At 44.1% G+C, this 16,499-nt stretch overlaps 1 protein-coding gene across 1 annotated transcript; it reads left to right on the top strand.

Moving 5' to 3' along the window:
- Positions 1–10,878, top strand: LOC104137836 (uncharacterized). Its single transcript, XM_009665185.2, has 9 exons — positions 1–107; positions 856–969; positions 2,752–4,437; positions 5,023–5,122; positions 5,865–6,013; positions 6,180–6,292; positions 7,841–7,930; positions 8,852–8,974; positions 9,468–10,878. The coding sequence occupies exons 1-9, from the start codon at positions 47–49 to the stop codon at positions 9,660–9,662; spliced, it is 2,631 nt and encodes an 876-aa protein (XP_009663480.2). The 5' UTR covers positions 1–46; the 3' UTR covers positions 9,663–10,878.
- Positions 10,879–16,499: the final 5,621 nt, after the last annotated feature.

Raw genomic sequence — 16,499 nt, 5'->3', positions numbered from 1 at the left:
AGAGGCAGCACTTCAGTCTGCATCTGGGTCTTCAGCGGACTCTGCGATGGCAGTCAGAAAAGCTGAGTCACTTCATTACTCCATAGGGCTCTTGGGCATTTCCGCAGGTAGGGATCGAGTCTTCTTGGCATGGGAGGATGGGGTTGGGACTAGTTTGTATGGACAACCTCCTTTCCAAGGGGGCTAGAGAGTCTGTTTATTCCGAGTCTCTCTACTTGGATAAAACTTTTAGATCCAGAGATCCCTCTGCCTATTTCGGCAGCCAATAACATATTTGTCTTGGCTTTGAAGTGCTGGCCTGAGCTCTTGTACTTGATCCGTCCTGGGTGGGAAGCAGATCAAAACTTTGTGACAGTCATTTTCATAAAGGATTTTTTTTTGATGCACTTTCCTCCCTTTTCCTTTTCTCTAGCTGTCTTCCCTGCAGATCTGTTTTCCTTTTTCAGTCCCCTTTCTTTTGCTCCTTCTTCGCATTTCTTCTTTTTGAGTGCTACCTCTTTTCCTTTTCTGGGCTAGTTTTCTGTAAGCAAAAATCTTATATGATCCTCTGTAGAGTGTGCATGTGTGTATGCCTTTTGTGCAATTGGAATGTGAGAGCTGATTTTACCTTTATCTGACAGTGGTGGAGCAGTTTCAAAGACGGTTGAGTTCAAGTTTCTTAAAACTAGGCACCCAGGAAGAGGTGAGACCATGGAAACCTCTAACACCCCTCTTCTCCCCTCCCCTCCTATTATTTGTAGATCTCATAGGGTTATTTTTTCTCTCTTCCCTGTTCCTGCCACTCTGGGTTTCTCCTATTTTAGGAGGAAAATTTAAAAGCTCTTTCTCTTTTTCCGCCTCCCTTGTCACACACAGGATCACTCTTACTGGCTGTGCACTTCTACACTTTAAGCAGAGCAGCCCCTCTGATCCCCAGCACAGCTTTAGGAATCCTTCTGTTGATTTTGTCATCTCTTCTGGCATATGCAGGTAAGACTCGGAGCGCGGCCAGCTTTGAGGCCTCCTCCCTTCTTTAGCTTTACAGCTATTAGATCTGCTTTGCCAAGAGGTTTATGTAAACTTTGACAGCCTTACCAGACCTCTGATGCAGACCTCCTCCTATAGGAATATATCTATACGCCAAATTTTTCCAGTATATGCAACCTCCAAAATAAATGTTAGTTTTGAACAAAGACTTTACTCTCAGATCTCTTAGAGTTTCATCAGAGTGGATGCATAACTTCTCTAAAAACTGTTCCCAGGCTTTCTGAAGGTGTGGTTTAGGTGTGCATGGGTTGAAAGAACATATTCATGTCCAAATTCCAAGGGATCTACTTAGCGGAGAGGGAAGTCACTGATTATATCAAAGTTCACACTCTTTAGAACGAATGCTGAAGTTTCCTCTTATTTTACCCGGAGCAATGAGGAAATGAACTTCCAAGTTTTGATGCTGCAACTTATCACTACTGGTCCTGGTATTTTTCTCTACAAAGCAGAGGACTCGGGAGAAACAATACTTACTTTAACACATAAAACATAGGTCTGCCTCCTTTCTCAGTCAGTGGTGACACAAAACACTAGTAGAACATGCTTAGAAGTAGCTGTATTAATGGGGCCATGTGGAATGGCCCATTGGGCAGGTGATGTCTTCACGGCTCACAGAACTCAACAGCCCCCTAGCAGAGGCAGGAATTTCTGTGCTCCCTTGTTCCCAGAGGTTCATACTTGAGTGCTTACAGTCCCCAGTAGCCTGGGGGGGTCATCAGCAGAGCTCTTGCTTCCCTTCCCAAAATAAGTGTGGCCCACAAGGCAATATTAGTTTGAGGAAGAAATGAAGCACAGAGCCATTGCAAAGTTCCAGTTTGGAATGAGAATTTCAAGTCTTTCTATCTGTAAGTTCCCCTAATAACTGAGGTGATCCTGAAATATGCAAGGCATTTCCCTGAGTGATATAGTGTAGAAGTTCCTACTGAAAATGTAGGAAGTCCCAGAGACATTTGTGCTAGAAGTTGTACTATTAGTATATTCAGAATGCACGTAGGTGAGAAAATGAAGCAGTAAAAATAAGGTACTTTTCGGTATTGTTTGGGAGTAGTAGTTGGGTTCCATTCAACTTGAAGTTTTTTAAAACAAGGCCTTTGTTATTTTCAGAATGAGGGTACTGCACAGGATAGTTCTTGAGAAAGAGTGAGTCTGGCAGTTGCTATACCCCTGTCTTCAGGGAATAACGGGCTCTGCCCGTTATTTGTGGAGATTCAGCAAGATGTTTGAGAGCTGTGGTACAAACATACTTGGACCTGCTAGCTTACAGCTGGAAAAAAACAAGCCACTAGCAACCTAAAGTAAAGTAGTGTCAGGACTTGATCTGTATTAAAATATTATTGTCGTTATTGTTGAGTCTTGTGGGGATCACAAGGCAGAGAAGATAATGGCTTGCTGAACATGGACTTCATTAGGGCGGACTGCTTGCCAGGCCTGGTACTGTATTAAGCTGAAGGAACTCATGAACCTTGAGCTCACCCCAGGCACTCTGATGAATGGACAGCGTTATTCTGAAGGAGCCTTTATGGTCATGTCTACACAGGGTAATGGGGCATGATGCAGACCTACCCAATCTTGTGCTAGCTCTCTCTGGCATCATGCAGGATCTGTGCAGCTTCATGTGCCCACATGCTATGTGCCTATAAGCACAAATGCATGTCCTAAGTACTACCTTCATTAACCTTGTGTCTTAAAATCGCAATTCTGTCTCCTTTGTCGTTTGTTTCCTAGGAATTCGGAGAAGCCTAAGAAATGCCTCCCTGTTCTTGTCTCTCTGCCTGACCATCTCAGTGTTCTGGTGCAGCTATGGAGTGGTCTTCATCCTAGGAGGGCAAGGAGTTTTGAATGACACTGGTGATTTCCGCAATGCCTCAGTGCCTGGCCTGGTCACATTTACTCTGGCACTACTCATTATTGCAGTGGTGGGCTTCCTTCATAGGGAGGTCATCCTAGCTATGATTGCTTCCGCTGTCTCACTTGCAAGTGCTCATGAAATTGCCATGCTCTATAACACAGCTTTTGGATCCTCTGCTGTGGCTTGCAATTACATGATTGTCTGTTTGGTCGGAGGTTATTTTGCTCTGGGAAGGACTCTTTATTTGCTCACCAAAGAGAAAATTGTCCTTCCTGGCACAGATCTAGCCACGAATAAGACCCATGAACAGATCAAGTCCACCAGTGGTAGCGTGAATCATTTTGCAAATACAGGCCTGATCCTGAACATGCTGTCTGCCAGTGTCTTTGGCTGTAGGCTCCTGGGTGTGACTAGCAAACTGTTTATCGGTCAGGTGCCCTGGCTGTGGGCTGCTGGGATCTACCAGATTGGAGTATGCATTTTATCATACCGTGCAATGGATACACTGATGGCTACCTTCTTTGGTTTCACTTCCATCCTGAAATTTGCTGGAGGCTATTGCCTTCTGTACCCAATCTGGCAGCCAGAGGAGCCATCTTTCCCTATTCCATTTCTGGTGGTTTTTGCAATTCTTTTTGCTGTCTTGGCCCTTTTTCTCACTCTTAAGAGCCCAATGGATGGCCTATATTTGCTGTTTTACGTGGCTTACTGCATTGCATTAGCTTGTCGTCCCAAGGGATTTCTTGAAAGTGGACCCCAAGGCATGGATGTTGCCATCTTTGCGGCCTCAGCCTTGATGACTCTAATTTACCTGTACAATACAAAAGAAGGTGCCAAAATCCCGACAGGGAAGAGCGTTGTGAAGGCCTTACTTGCTCGCAGCAGTTTTTTGAAGCTTCGTGAAGGGGCAGACCTTCACGCTCCCTATCTAGGCTATTCCAAGTATGCAGATGCTGAAGTACTTGGCTATGCATGCAGTGTCCTTGCTTCTTTTGCTATAATGATGTCAGGGGACCCGCAGGCTCCGCTTGCTACTGTTGTAGTTCCATGGGTTGTGGTAGCTGGTGGGATCCTTAAGCTTCTAGCTGGCTCAGTAGCCTTTGCCCGGGGTAAAACCCTGGAGAGCAGCGCCTTCATTCTCTATGGTGTCATGTGGATCATCTGGGGCTTGACAAGATATGGCAGCCTCTATGGCACTGCCAGAAGCTTCCACACAGCAGTGGGCATCATTGCTTTCATGCTTTTCAATGGCTTCATTGTCTTCTGCACGCTCTTCTTAAACATCACCTGGTTCTTTTACTCCCTCACTTTCTTGCTCATCCCTATCAGCTTCTTGCTGGATGCCATCAGTGCTGTTCCAGCTGGCTATGACATTGCTGCCACCCTCATCTTTGGTCTGGTCAGCTTTTACTGCTTCCTGTCTGCCCTTTTCAATAGCATCTTTGAAGGTTCCTGCTTACCAATGGGTAGGCCCATTGTACAGCTCAGTGGTGTGGGGGGAGGAATGAACAAGTGCCTTCATCTTCCTGCCAGAAAAGCTTCCTCAGTCAAGAGAATTGCAGGTAAGGGAAATATACAGGGGATAGTGTGCGGGTGGAGGGTTAACGCAGAGAGATTTTATAGCAGAACATTATTAGAAGGACATTTTTCACATCCAAATGTAGACACCATGATAATTTGATTACATTTTGACCAAGCAGGCCAAGTTACAGGAGGCATCAGAACCGAAACACACTCTGGGGAAAATAGGACCAATTCCATGGCGGAAGCTGGGTTTAGCAGTGAATTTGTTGCTGTAGCTCCTGTATCATATCTCTGTCTGCTCGTCCAGTCTAAGACACATGCATCCTCCAGGCTGGGTCTACCACTGAGAGCTTCATACAGAGAAAGCAGGGCAAATGAATGGTGCTCCCTCTCTCCAGAGGGTTGAATGACTTCTGGCCCAGATGAACATGGCTCAGAATTCCCCCAAATGTGAGATCTCTTCTTGGGTGAGTGCTAAAAGGCACTCAGAGGAAATACTTGTTAGTTGGGAAAAAGAGATGAGAGCACTGAATTGGCTGTTTTGTCTGTGACAGCTCTTCCGTGAATTACAGCCCCTCAGTCTTAGTCACTCAAGGGATTCTGCCCTGTTCACATGTCAACAGATATCCTGAAGAATGGAGGGACCTGTGGCATCCCCACAGATACTGTATATGTGCTTGTGGCAGCCTGTAATAGACCTGATGCTGTGGAGAAAGCTCATCAGTAAGTATTTCTCTCACTGCCCCAGTGAGGGCTTCCCTGGGTTGTATAAGGAAGCCTCTGGGACCTACAGCTGTTACTGAGTACTGGCTACAGCAACTGTCCAGAGCAACATGACACTTAATTTAGCTTTCTTGAGAGGAATAAGCTGACACGCCTGGGGAGAAGATCTGAATGAGAAAAGGGAACAGCTGAGCTGAAATTATCTCCTAGAGTATTGAAGGCTATTGGCAGGTGATGGATATCACAAGGAAGTCTACAGACCACAAAATGAGGCGGGGTACCTACCTATAGGTACCGACCATTTTAATAAATGTGTCTGGCTACGCTTCTGTACCCTCTGCACCCTCAGATTGGTGTGTATTTCTCAGAACTGGGGCAGTTCTGACTTCTACCCATGACGATACGATGAGTTAAAACCATAACTGGGAATCGACATCCATGTCCTTTCCTGTCAGGTCATCTGTTGGACAGTTCAGCTTTTACTACAGAGACTGCTTACCTGGGGCAGGGCCTACAGGTATTGTCTAACACTGGGTCTCTCCAACGCAGTTTCTGTTTCAGCTTGAAAATAATAATAATAATAACAATAACAATAACAATAACAATAACAATATTTATGTAAATATATATAAATGTATTTATATATATAAATAATATATATAGATAATAATAATAAATAATAATAATAAAAATAATGATTCCTAGCTTACTTCCAAGTTCATGTCTCTTTTTTCCACTCTAGCTCCAAGCACCAGGCGCAAGAGCGCCCCATGTCACTCTGGATTTCTAGCCTGAAGCAGCTGGAACCTGCAAAGCATTTGTTCACCCCCCTCCTCTGGGACTTCATGGAGGCTGCCTGGCCATCTCCTATTAGCTTGGTGGTTCCCAGAGGTGAGGAAATGCTGTTGCTTACAAGCTCTCTGGAGAGCTCTGGATTTGAAACTCCAATACAACCGCACTTCATCGCAGTGCCACGTACTCCATGTCAACATTCCTGGTAAGATCACTGTGGCTGGACTGATGTGTATCAGTAAGTGTATGGCTCTTCCTTGTGCAGGAGAATGGGTGGACTTCCTGGGAATGAAGGACTCTGCAAAATACGTTGGTACCCCTCAGAGCATCGCCATCCGCATTCCTGACTGCTCTGTCACCACACACCTCATTGACTTGGTGAGTGGTCAGAGCACACTCCTCTCAGCAGCACTGGTGACCAGACCTTGCCAATCCACTGTCGAGGTGGCAGGCTTGGAGTTAATCACTAGCACCCAGAGGAGGATGGTGAGACTGAAGTACTCAGCCAGTCCTCTTGCTGGGTCTTGGCAAGTCACCTCTCCTTTCTTTTTTCTTTCCTCTTTGAAATGAGGATCCTAGAATAGTCAGAGAGCTCAGGGAAGTGAAAAGTGCTCAGATGACTAGCTCCCTCAACAAAAATTTTCATTAGGAAGGAGTGGGGTATGCAGGCAGCTGGTAGCTGGTTTTATTAGCTAGGGAGTGTAAAAAGGAAGAAAACAGACCCTCAGGTCAGAATGCCATAAAAGATGCAATTAACAGATATTTCATATGATTTCCTACCTTCAACATTTCTGTTGCAAGCACAGGCTTATTTTAAGCCAGCATAACTTGAGGAGGTCCAAAATGTGGCTTGTAGAACAACATCAGTTTACTGTGTTATAAGCCTCACTGCTCCATGACTTTAGCCAGGCAGTAGCTGCTGGGGTGACAACCTGGGAGAGTATGTATGTGTATTAGAACAATGCAGGGGTGAGCACATAAACATTTCAGGGTGCACAGACACCTGAGGGTAAGGTCTGGCCTCTACTGCTCTAACCTCAAGGATGTTACAGCGTTGTGGGCCAGGCACACTGGCTTGTCCATGTGATCTTCTGATCCCTACTTGGAAGAAAGCTCTTTCTGCACTGTGCTGTATGACCTCGTGGCAGCAGCAGCAACTCAATATGTGATTGGCTGTAGCACAGTGGCAGAGCAGCTGCAGAGAAAATGTGATAGGAAATGTTCTGCTGCAGAGCTGATCACTGCCCCGAAGATACCTTGACACAGCTCTGGATGCGAGCACGTTGATGATGCTGCCTAGCGTGATGAGTAGTGTTGCTTTACAGAGAAAATTTTCTTGCACAATCTTCTCTTTAAAAAGCTGATCTCTGGCTCAGCTGGTTGCAGCTGTGCTCTGAGTGGAACGAATTGCATGGCCAGGCCACTACTCTGACTTCAAGAGTTGGAGATGCGTGACAATGAACAATGGTTACAGCCCCATAGCCTTGCTAGTAAATTCACCTTAAAGGAAGAAATTCACATTCCTCCCACAGTTCAGATCCGTGGTCCACCACTGCATTTCTGGGCTTTGCTAGAGAAAGCATGGCACCCTACAAGTCCTGTGGTAATGTCCCTGCTCACTACTTCATTTCTAGGGCAACCACTGTAGTTCTTTGATGATTACTATCACTTGAAAATAAAAAGTTCCTTTTTGATCTAAGTCAGTATACCCCAGTTCAGCAGGGTCTCAGTCACTCTTACACAGATTTGCTAGGATTCATCTCTTCCAACTTTAGTTGCCTACAGAGTAGGTGTCTCTATCTGGGCGAGTCACAGTGAGTTCACTTTATAGTCACGGAGACTCATCAGTGAACTTCAGAGTGCAAGTCATCTGTGTTATATAGCAAGGCCTACTCAGAGTTCTTTTTCCCCTTTTTCTGTCACCAGGTTGGCCCCATTGTGGTCACATCAGCTAACCCAACAGGAGAGGCAGATACAACACACCACAACCAAGTGTATGCTAAGCTAGGAGATAAGGTAATTGAAGTTATGTTTGTTTTCATTCAGGCTGGTCCCGAGAGAGAGGGATAGAAGAAAGCAATCACTTTGTTCCAAGTAGACAAATCAATAAATGATATCAAGCATCTGGAGGAGCATCTAATTAAAAGAATCTCATTGACACGCCTTATGTTGATGTCAGAGTTAAGGAGAAAGAAGGATGTAAAAATAAGAAACTTGATGGGAAGCCAAAATGCATGTGTTTTATGCAGCACAGTTGTGGCCTGGCTTGACTTAGTTCATCTTCCACCACAGAATGATATGAGCAGCAGAAAGATATTTCTTTGCTTAGAAGCAATAAAACCATCAATGCCTGAATGTGACAGAGCTCCAGCTGGCGCTGAGTTGTCTGAACATTAGGGATTCCCATCTAAGGCTAAAGCTGGTCTAAACTAGCATCAAAGCTTTAACATATTCCTGCCTTCTACAGCTTTTGTAAGTTCTGGAAGTATGATGGTCATGGCCATTCAAAAGGCTGTCATTCATTTCCACTGTTGAAACTGAGAATACTGGGCGTGGGACATAATATTCATATCAGCTCATGTGAGGGCAGCTTTAAACAAGCGGTAGTGCCAATCTACCTGTAACGCCGCAAAAATATAGTTTTCTACACATTTGCTTCTTAAATGGGACTTCCTCAAAGCTCCTCAGCTGATGTAAACCTTTCTAGCTCTGCTGGTGATCTACACCACATAAAGAGCTCTCTCTTTGCTTTTACTAAGTTCGTTCATTCCACTACGCAGTCAAATTCAGCAGGTAGTTAGTGGACAATACAAAGCAAGGGTAGGAAGAAGCAGAGCTGTCGGTAGTAATAATTACCAGCTGTTAAGAGAGGGAAACGGCCATCTCTTTTCCCAAGTGCCTACAAGGAACTTGGTGTGAACGTTTGCTTCTCTTAAGGTGGATGCAGTTCTTTGCGATGGGCCTTCTCCAGAGAACATTGCCTCCACCGTTGTGGATTGCACCAAAATCAACAGTGGAAGCATAGGTTTCTTCAGGGTTGGAATCATCCCAAAGTCTCAGGTAAAATTAATCTTGAATTTGTTTCTGCTCTTCTTCTCTCTCTGCTTTTCCTATCTCCATTAAACGAGTATCAGACAGCAGGTTCACTTTTTCCATGAGGAGCTGAAGAAATCTGTGATAGTGTGAGGAGATATCATAGGGTGGCGTGAAAGAGCAGAAAAACATATCTCCACATTGCCTGTGTCCTGATCCTGCCTATGGACCACCGTTGCATCTCTCTGTGCTAAGCACATCCCTCAGGATCATGTGAGGTGAGACTGATTCATTAAGGGAAAGAGGTCTGAGATCCATGGTCATGGATCTCCATGGAGCAGGCTTTCATTTTACACCTGTCCCAGAGACCTTTGAGCAGACAGGAATGCTTAGTGTAAGCCCAAGGAGAGGCCCAGACAGGTAGTGTGAAAAAGAACGAGGCATCTTTCAATAGCCGGAAAAGAAATTTGTGCTTTCCCCTAACCAGTAAGCAACTCACAGCTCTGTTTGCTAATTCCAGGTGCTGCAGATACTGGAGCAGGTGCAGAAGAAATACACATTGGTTCACAACAATGGCCCTGTCACTGCAAAAGGCCAGGAGGAGCATGTGAATCATAACCATGCTGTACACAATGGGGTGGGCATGGCTATCTCAGAAGAGACAGTTCCAGTGCAGTCCACTAATGACATCTCTGAGAGCCACACTCGGCTCTGAGATGCCCTTGCAGGTCAAAGTTACTTGCTCCCTAGGGAGGTGTTTGCTGGAAAACGACATTCAGGTCAAGTTGGGGAATGGGAGAGGTTCCCCAGCTGAAGGGGTGACTTATTCACCCTTCTGTGGATTCCACTAAAATATCCCAGTGCAGAGCTGACTTGTAAACCACATTCACCTAGTTTGTACCGGTTAATTTTTAACTTTTGAAAACTACCAGCTTTCACTGAAGATCAGACATAGCGAAAGGAAGTGTCACGTCAGTGATTGACTGGCTCCAGAGTAACAGAGTTTTATTTTTTTTACTAGGAGTTAATACCTTTGATTTGGGGTAGAGAATAGCTTGAAGTGTTTCATAATTACATGTTGGGGGAAAAAACCCTGCATGAAACAAAGAGTGGGAGAGGGAGGATGGAAGCTATATTTGGGTACTGTGTTGGTGAATACAGTGAGCTTCCCAAAATAAGTGAGGCAAAGCATGGTCCTTGGAGCTGGGGCTTTCTTCTGATAGCAGCCTTCTCAGAAAAGAATTGCCATCATCTGAGGCATAATTTCTGTATTCGTCAGGGTGAGGGTAGAATTACCATTTTAATAACTCCCATAATATCTCCTTAGAAGTGATGGAGCACGAGGAAAAACCCTCCCTTCTCATATTAACTTGTGCAGAGCATGCATTTCAGAGGTGTCATATGCACTGCATTTGAGGATGCTAGAAGCTGGTCTTACCCTCCAGCATAACTGTACACATTTCCACAGCTCATTTCATGGTAGGTTTCCTCCAGACTGCAGATTTTGTACTGACTGGTAGCTGCTGACCTAGAGGAGGTAAAAAGAAGTTTCAAACTGACAGGAGGAGTCTTCCTTGGTAAAATCTGACTGGCCGAGCAGTTATTGCCTTGTTTATCTTCTGAAAACTGTGGATCTTATTCTCACCTGACTCAGCTGCAAGGAACTACAATAGACAGTCTCACTGATTTCACCTGACGTTTTGCTAGAACTTAAGTCAAGCATAAATCCTGTGCAGTCAGAGGAGCTAAACTTCTATGAACTGTGGCAAACCTTGCCTTCTCAGCTGTTCTTATAGAACCAGCTTTCTGGAAAGAAAGAACCTGTAGAGAAAAAAAAAGTTGGATAATTGAGTTGTTAATTCATTTTGCCAATCTGCTAACTGTATCTCTTTGGGTTTTTGATCTTTAGAAATCAATAAAATATTTCTGGTAAAACATGTCACATGTCACATACAACTGTGCTACCATCTGCGGAAAGTATCTGGGAAAATCTTTGCAGGTCAAAGAATTAGGTATTTCAGCATGTCGGGGCTCCCAGTCCTCACAGGTGAATCAAATTGCATCACCTTCCAGGGTGGGAAGAGAAAGGAAAGGGAGGATACTTCCTAACATCCAACCCCCAGTGCCAGCTTCCTTGATGAGGAATGCTAATGAGTTTATAGGACTGAACACCAAGACTGAATTTGGCCCCTTTTCTTAACCAAGTTTTTAAAAAATTGTAAACACTGAAATCTGGGGGAGTATGGTAGAAGTATTAATCTGGAGAGGTGCTGAAGCATCACAAAGCCTTTTCCTGTAGAAAAAAGTCCCGACTTAAATATACCAGGGATGCTGCTGCCCTGCACCGCCTATGATGATTTCTTTTAGTGCACCACAAGTTAAAAGGGGTCTAAGGAGTTGTATTCTTCACAAGATGCCTTGGCTGGATTCCATTTTTCCTCTTGCACTCTCTCTCCATGGTGTTTGTTTCTTACTCATAGAAGTTTTGATCACAATATCAGGATGCTGGGAGAACATGATGGGGAACCATTTTTCATTTTGATAACTAATGTGAAAGACAGGGAAACATTTGAGTTCTGTCCTTATTTTGCTCCCACACACCTCTCCTGTGTATTGGCAAACTGGAAAGAAATAATTTTGGGAAGAGAAGATTTAAATGGGATGTTTCAGTTAAATCAAAGCAAAACCATTTCTGTTATTTCCAGAGTTTTCCCAACATTTAAAGTGAAGCAAAACATTTTTAAAGAGAAATAGAGAAAGGAAAAAAACCATTGGTATAAGTGGCAAATCCAAAATACTTCAGTCAAACTGTTGAGAGAAACATTGGGACTTTTTCATCTTATTTACTGAAAAATCTCAAATCAAATCTATTTTGAGATATTGACAAGAATTTACTAAAAATTTTCATCACTAAAAATGTAGCTTTCAGTCAAAAACGATTGCCCAAATTTCTTCAGAAGAGACTCCACAGTGTGCCCTTCTGGTGCCATTCGTCTCCCATCCTGCTTAGTGGAAAGGAACTGCACCATTGCAGTGTATCAGACGAAAGGGATAGAAGGGATTTCTAAACTTTCATCAAAGGAGGACATTGAAGAGACTGAGGAAAATCATGGACTTCAGACAAGGACAAATTTTGGTTGTATTGTCAATTACTGAGGCCTTTAGGCCTGAAAGGTCAGTCTGGGAGAAAAAATAATCTCGTGAATGAACCTCTTTATAAAATAGCCAACACTTTAATCCCACTGGGGTTGGAAATAACCCGGAAAGAAGGGCTGTCCCACCTTGATTCCACCTTTGTGGAATCCAGACATCTGTGTCAATGGGGAAAAAAAAAAGGAAAACAAAGAAGCATATTTTTTGGTCACAGGAAAAACCAGCTCACCCTTCTGAGAGCAGCGTTCTGCCATATGAACAGGAACTGACTCACTGACATCTTCAAGGATGCGTGTTGGTATAGTGGGTGGACCTGATACTGCAGTGGGCAGAGTGGTTCAGAGAGGAAGGGTGGCATCAGAACCACCTCTTGAATGAAACCAGCTTAGCAGAAGGCTTGAGGCATAGGCAGAGTCTGGAATGTGTCCTGACTACCTCCAACTTAAAGAAACACCAAGAACAAGTTGCTCAGTAGCAACAGAGCCCTTATCTATTCAGCTCCTGCTCCTGAAATATGAAAGTCAAATTCTGCCTTTAGTTTGAAACGGGTCATGAGATGGAAGAACAGGCAGAAGGAAAGTCCTGCTGATTGGATGATAATTGGTCAAAACAAAACCCTCTGATTTCCTTGGCACTACTGAGGGCACAGCATCTGAAAACATGACCTGTAGTTATTTTATGTCGTGCTCAGTGAGCCGCATTGTTCCTGGTACACCTCCCAGACTAAGTCCCTAGGATTATTTCTGCAAAGTGTCCTGATAATCAGGTTTATCACGTCTTAGGGAAATATTGAGAACAACAAAGATACAGCATGTTTCAAAATCCTGGGCCAAATCTTCAACTAACTCAACAAAATGCAACTTGGATCTATATTTATGATAGCTGAGTGTGTTGCAGTGTCCAGCCAAGAGCCAGACAACCTCCAAGGGTCTAGAGCCACCTGGGAGTCACTGAAGTTCTTGCCAGCTGTAATATCGAATATATGGAGCAGCTCTGTGCTGAGACATAGAATAAGTCAGAACAGCGACAGCTGGGTGATGGTATCTAGGCACTTAACCAAAGCAGAAAAGAACTGTTAAATTTATCTTTAACTATGTATCTCCCTCGTAATTCACCATGCACCTAAAGTCATCCAATGCAAAAGTCCAATGAATAACAATAAAGCAGCTAGTGAATAAAACTGATTATATAAAACATTTTGTGAGAAAAAACTGCAGTCTGGAAATTGAAATTGAGCTTCTTGATTTATAACAAGAATTAAATGGGTTAACTTCCAGTTATGACCCCATGACATTCTTCCTTCCTACCCCAACTGAAAAAGTGTCTAATGACTCTAACACTTCCAGAATTTGTCTGGGCAACCTGCTTTTTTTTTGCAGTGTACTGTCTTACCTGAGGCTGAGGAAATAAAGATTCTGTAGTAGCAGCGTCTTGTTTGGGCAGGGGACAGTGGGCTTATCAGATCACTGTATTTTTCTGTTCCATTTCCATAGTTCCTGCGTGTCACTGCCAAATGAGCTCTGTTAATAACTGACCATGCACGTGAGGGCTTGTGTTGAGCTCAGTGGCACTGCGCTGTTTATCTGTGCTCCCTGATGGAGGGGATCCTGCAACCCTAGGTATTTCTGTATAAACACTCAACTCTCAGTAGTTCTCCATTCAGATACACTGTGTGGTGGCAGGGTTTGAAGGGGTACGAAGACAACCAAGCACAGGTTCTAGCTCTCTCTACCAGTCCCCATCTTGGTACTGCAGAGGCCTCAAAGGTTCCCACCCCAGCACTGCCGCAGGTCTTCCATGCACTGGGTGGAGGAAGATGGGCACAAACTGCTGCAGAGCAGTAACTGAGTGACTCAACGCAAGGGGTAGTGTTGGGGGCCAGCCGGGAAGGTCTATCCTGTACATTCAGTTCAGCACTGCCCCTGCACCTGCCCCTGCCCCTGGCCATGGTTCAGCAGCCGTAACAAGTAACTCAGCTGAAAAAGCTCCTATCCAAAGGCTCAAAAATGTCAGTTAATGTAATAGTCACCTCTTCCTTCCTTCCCAGAAAATGCAAGGAGGTCTTACTCATGTTATTATCTCTTTCTAGATATCAAAAAAGCAGGAGTTTCAACAAGTAGTTCTGCTTTGGCTGCAAGACAGATGTCAGGGTTCAGACACTTACCCTGAATTATGTATACCTCAGTAGTTCTGGAACAAAGAGCTAGCCATCAGTGTCATGTGTTCATATATCACGGGCGAAGCCTCAGAAAATAAGGGCTGTCAAGAAATCTGAATTTACTTTCGGGTTTGCCCCGGAATCAGGAAATTCTTTATGAGGAAAGAGCATTTGACTTGGGAACAGCAGGATGATCCAGTAATCCCTTACAGGAGCAGCTGTGTCCAGAAGCCTTTCGGGAAACCCATATTCTCCATGTTCTACTATGGAAACCGTAAACCATGGGAAAGCAATCTTTGACCAGCTTGCAAATTAGCCTATGTTGGCTCTTATGTGACTGTGAGTCCTCGGAGGAGTAGGGGTTTATAGGATCACATCCTCAATTTACTGATGTAAACCTCAACCTGAGCACCTGCATTCTCAGAACACATAATTTTCATATTGTCCTCCTAGCAGGAAATAACTTGCGTCTTTCATAATGAGATGTTTCTCATGAGTTTCAGTAAACAGCCAACTCTGAATACCTTCTCTAACATAAAACTGATTGTAGCAGATGATACAGCAGCCTTTCTCCTTCCACCTGACTGCTGTGTCACTCTCAGCAATTGCTTTCTTATCTGCTGAATTAATGATGCATCTGTTGGCCAACAAATAACCAGTTCCTCACTGTTACAGGTTCTACTGTGACCTCTGCAGTGACAAGGCCCCCAAAAGAGCAGGATGTGCTTAAGCAAATTCCTTTTCAATACACTGTTCTCAAAAGCCTGGAAGATGGATAGGCACCAGCAGCACTAACTCTGCCCCCAACCAGGCTCACCTTATCTCCTCAGCATTCCCCTAAGCCATCCAACTGCCTCTGGCATTTTTTTTTGCCTGCAGCCTTGCTGAGGACCGTGCCCTCCCATACTAGGTTATCAGATCTTATATGACCTAAGACATACCGCAGTCTCTGTCCTCCTTCCTGCCCCCTCCCCCCCCAATTGTTCCAGGCCCACCTTGCCCGTGGCTGCAAGCAGCTGTATTCACCTGCAAAACAAACCAAGTCCTAGCTGATAATACAGGTACCTCTAGTGGAAAGTAGTAATGGTAGTAGAGGTAGAGAAGGAATAAAGAAGGAGCAGACACAGCAGCTTGCTGCAGTTCTAGGAATGAAGAAACCAAATCCTTCTCTTGGATCAGCAGGTAACAGTATCAGTGACTGCTGGGACGCAGGATACAGGCTTTATACCTCCTGGCCACAGAAAGAGTAGAGATGGGGTTTCCACAGGCATCCAGCATCACTATTAATAATGATTATGTTTGTCATCTAGCTTCCAAGCCGTACCTCTTCAAAGGCAAAAAAAGAGTGTGAGTGATGTCTCTTCATAGCTAAACATCTAATATAAAACAGAGCAGCTTTGTTGAGCTTCATAATTGAAGACCAGCTTCACACAGCAGCAATGGGATCCTTTGAACTTGCCTTACCTGTGATACTGTATGTTTTGGCGACTGTAAAACTTTCTGCTGCTCTGCCATCCCTCTTTGGGTCTGATCTTTGTAAAAGGATATGGATATACGGATGCACTTTGCCAAGAACAGAACAATTCGTCCTGTTGATTGAGGAAGTAAGTCCTACCAGATCTATGGGGGAAGCATTAAGAGAGAAAGAGGATGGTGTGTGCATATGTATAACAAATTTTAAGGAACTGGTTATTTTATCCTGCTACTACATGAAACTCTCTAAAATGTAGACAGATAAAAAGCAAACCTAAGGAGCTATGACCTCACTGCCTCCAGGAAGATACCTGTTCTTGACTTAAAAATGTAATTGTCAAATAAAATGAAATAATAAAACAGTGAAAATACAATGTGAATGTTGCCAGCCCAGGAGAGTGGACAGATTAGTATTTTTCTGTGCTGAGACAGAGAGGGAAATGCAGTGCTCTTGGAAGCTGAAATGACCATAGGACACTGTCCTGAGAAAGAAGACACTGAAGAGGTGTCATAGACTTGGAGGTGTATTCATATGTGCTATTCCTCTTGGGGGGTATTGGTCTCTTGATCACAGAATGGGCCTGTTCATGGATGGATGCTAATGCCCCTTGGATCCTGATGTTTCATCACCCTTCAGCTTCTAGGCTGGAATGGAAATGTGATGCTCTTTACCAGCAGTTTCATTTAGTAGAATTTTAAGTCCTTGATGACATAAGTAGGCATTCAGTTTTGCAACAACTTTTTGCACAATGTTTCTATTAATAAAAC

Source organism: Struthio camelus, chromosome 11 (assembly GCF_040807025.1).
Source record: "Struthio camelus isolate bStrCam1 chromosome 11, bStrCam1.hap1, whole genome shotgun sequence".
NCBI classification, from domain to species: domain Eukaryota; kingdom Metazoa; phylum Chordata; class Aves; order Struthioniformes; family Struthionidae; genus Struthio; species Struthio camelus.
Note: the sequence above shows the minus strand (reverse complement) of the source record. Positions and strands in the feature narration are given on the sequence as shown.

Coding starts and splice junctions, on each gene's coding strand:
- LOC104137836 (XM_009665185.2), top strand. CDS start 47: ATGGCAGTCAGAAAAGCTGAGTCACTTCATTACTCCATAGGGCTCTTG. Junction 970..2,751: donor ATCTCTTCTGGCATATGCAG/GTAAGACTCGGA, acceptor TTTGTTTCCTAG/GAATTCGGAGAAGCCTAAGA. Junction 4,438..5,022: donor CTCAGTCAAGAGAATTGCAG/GTAAGGGAAATA, acceptor ACATGTCAACAG/ATATCCTGAAGAATGGAGGG.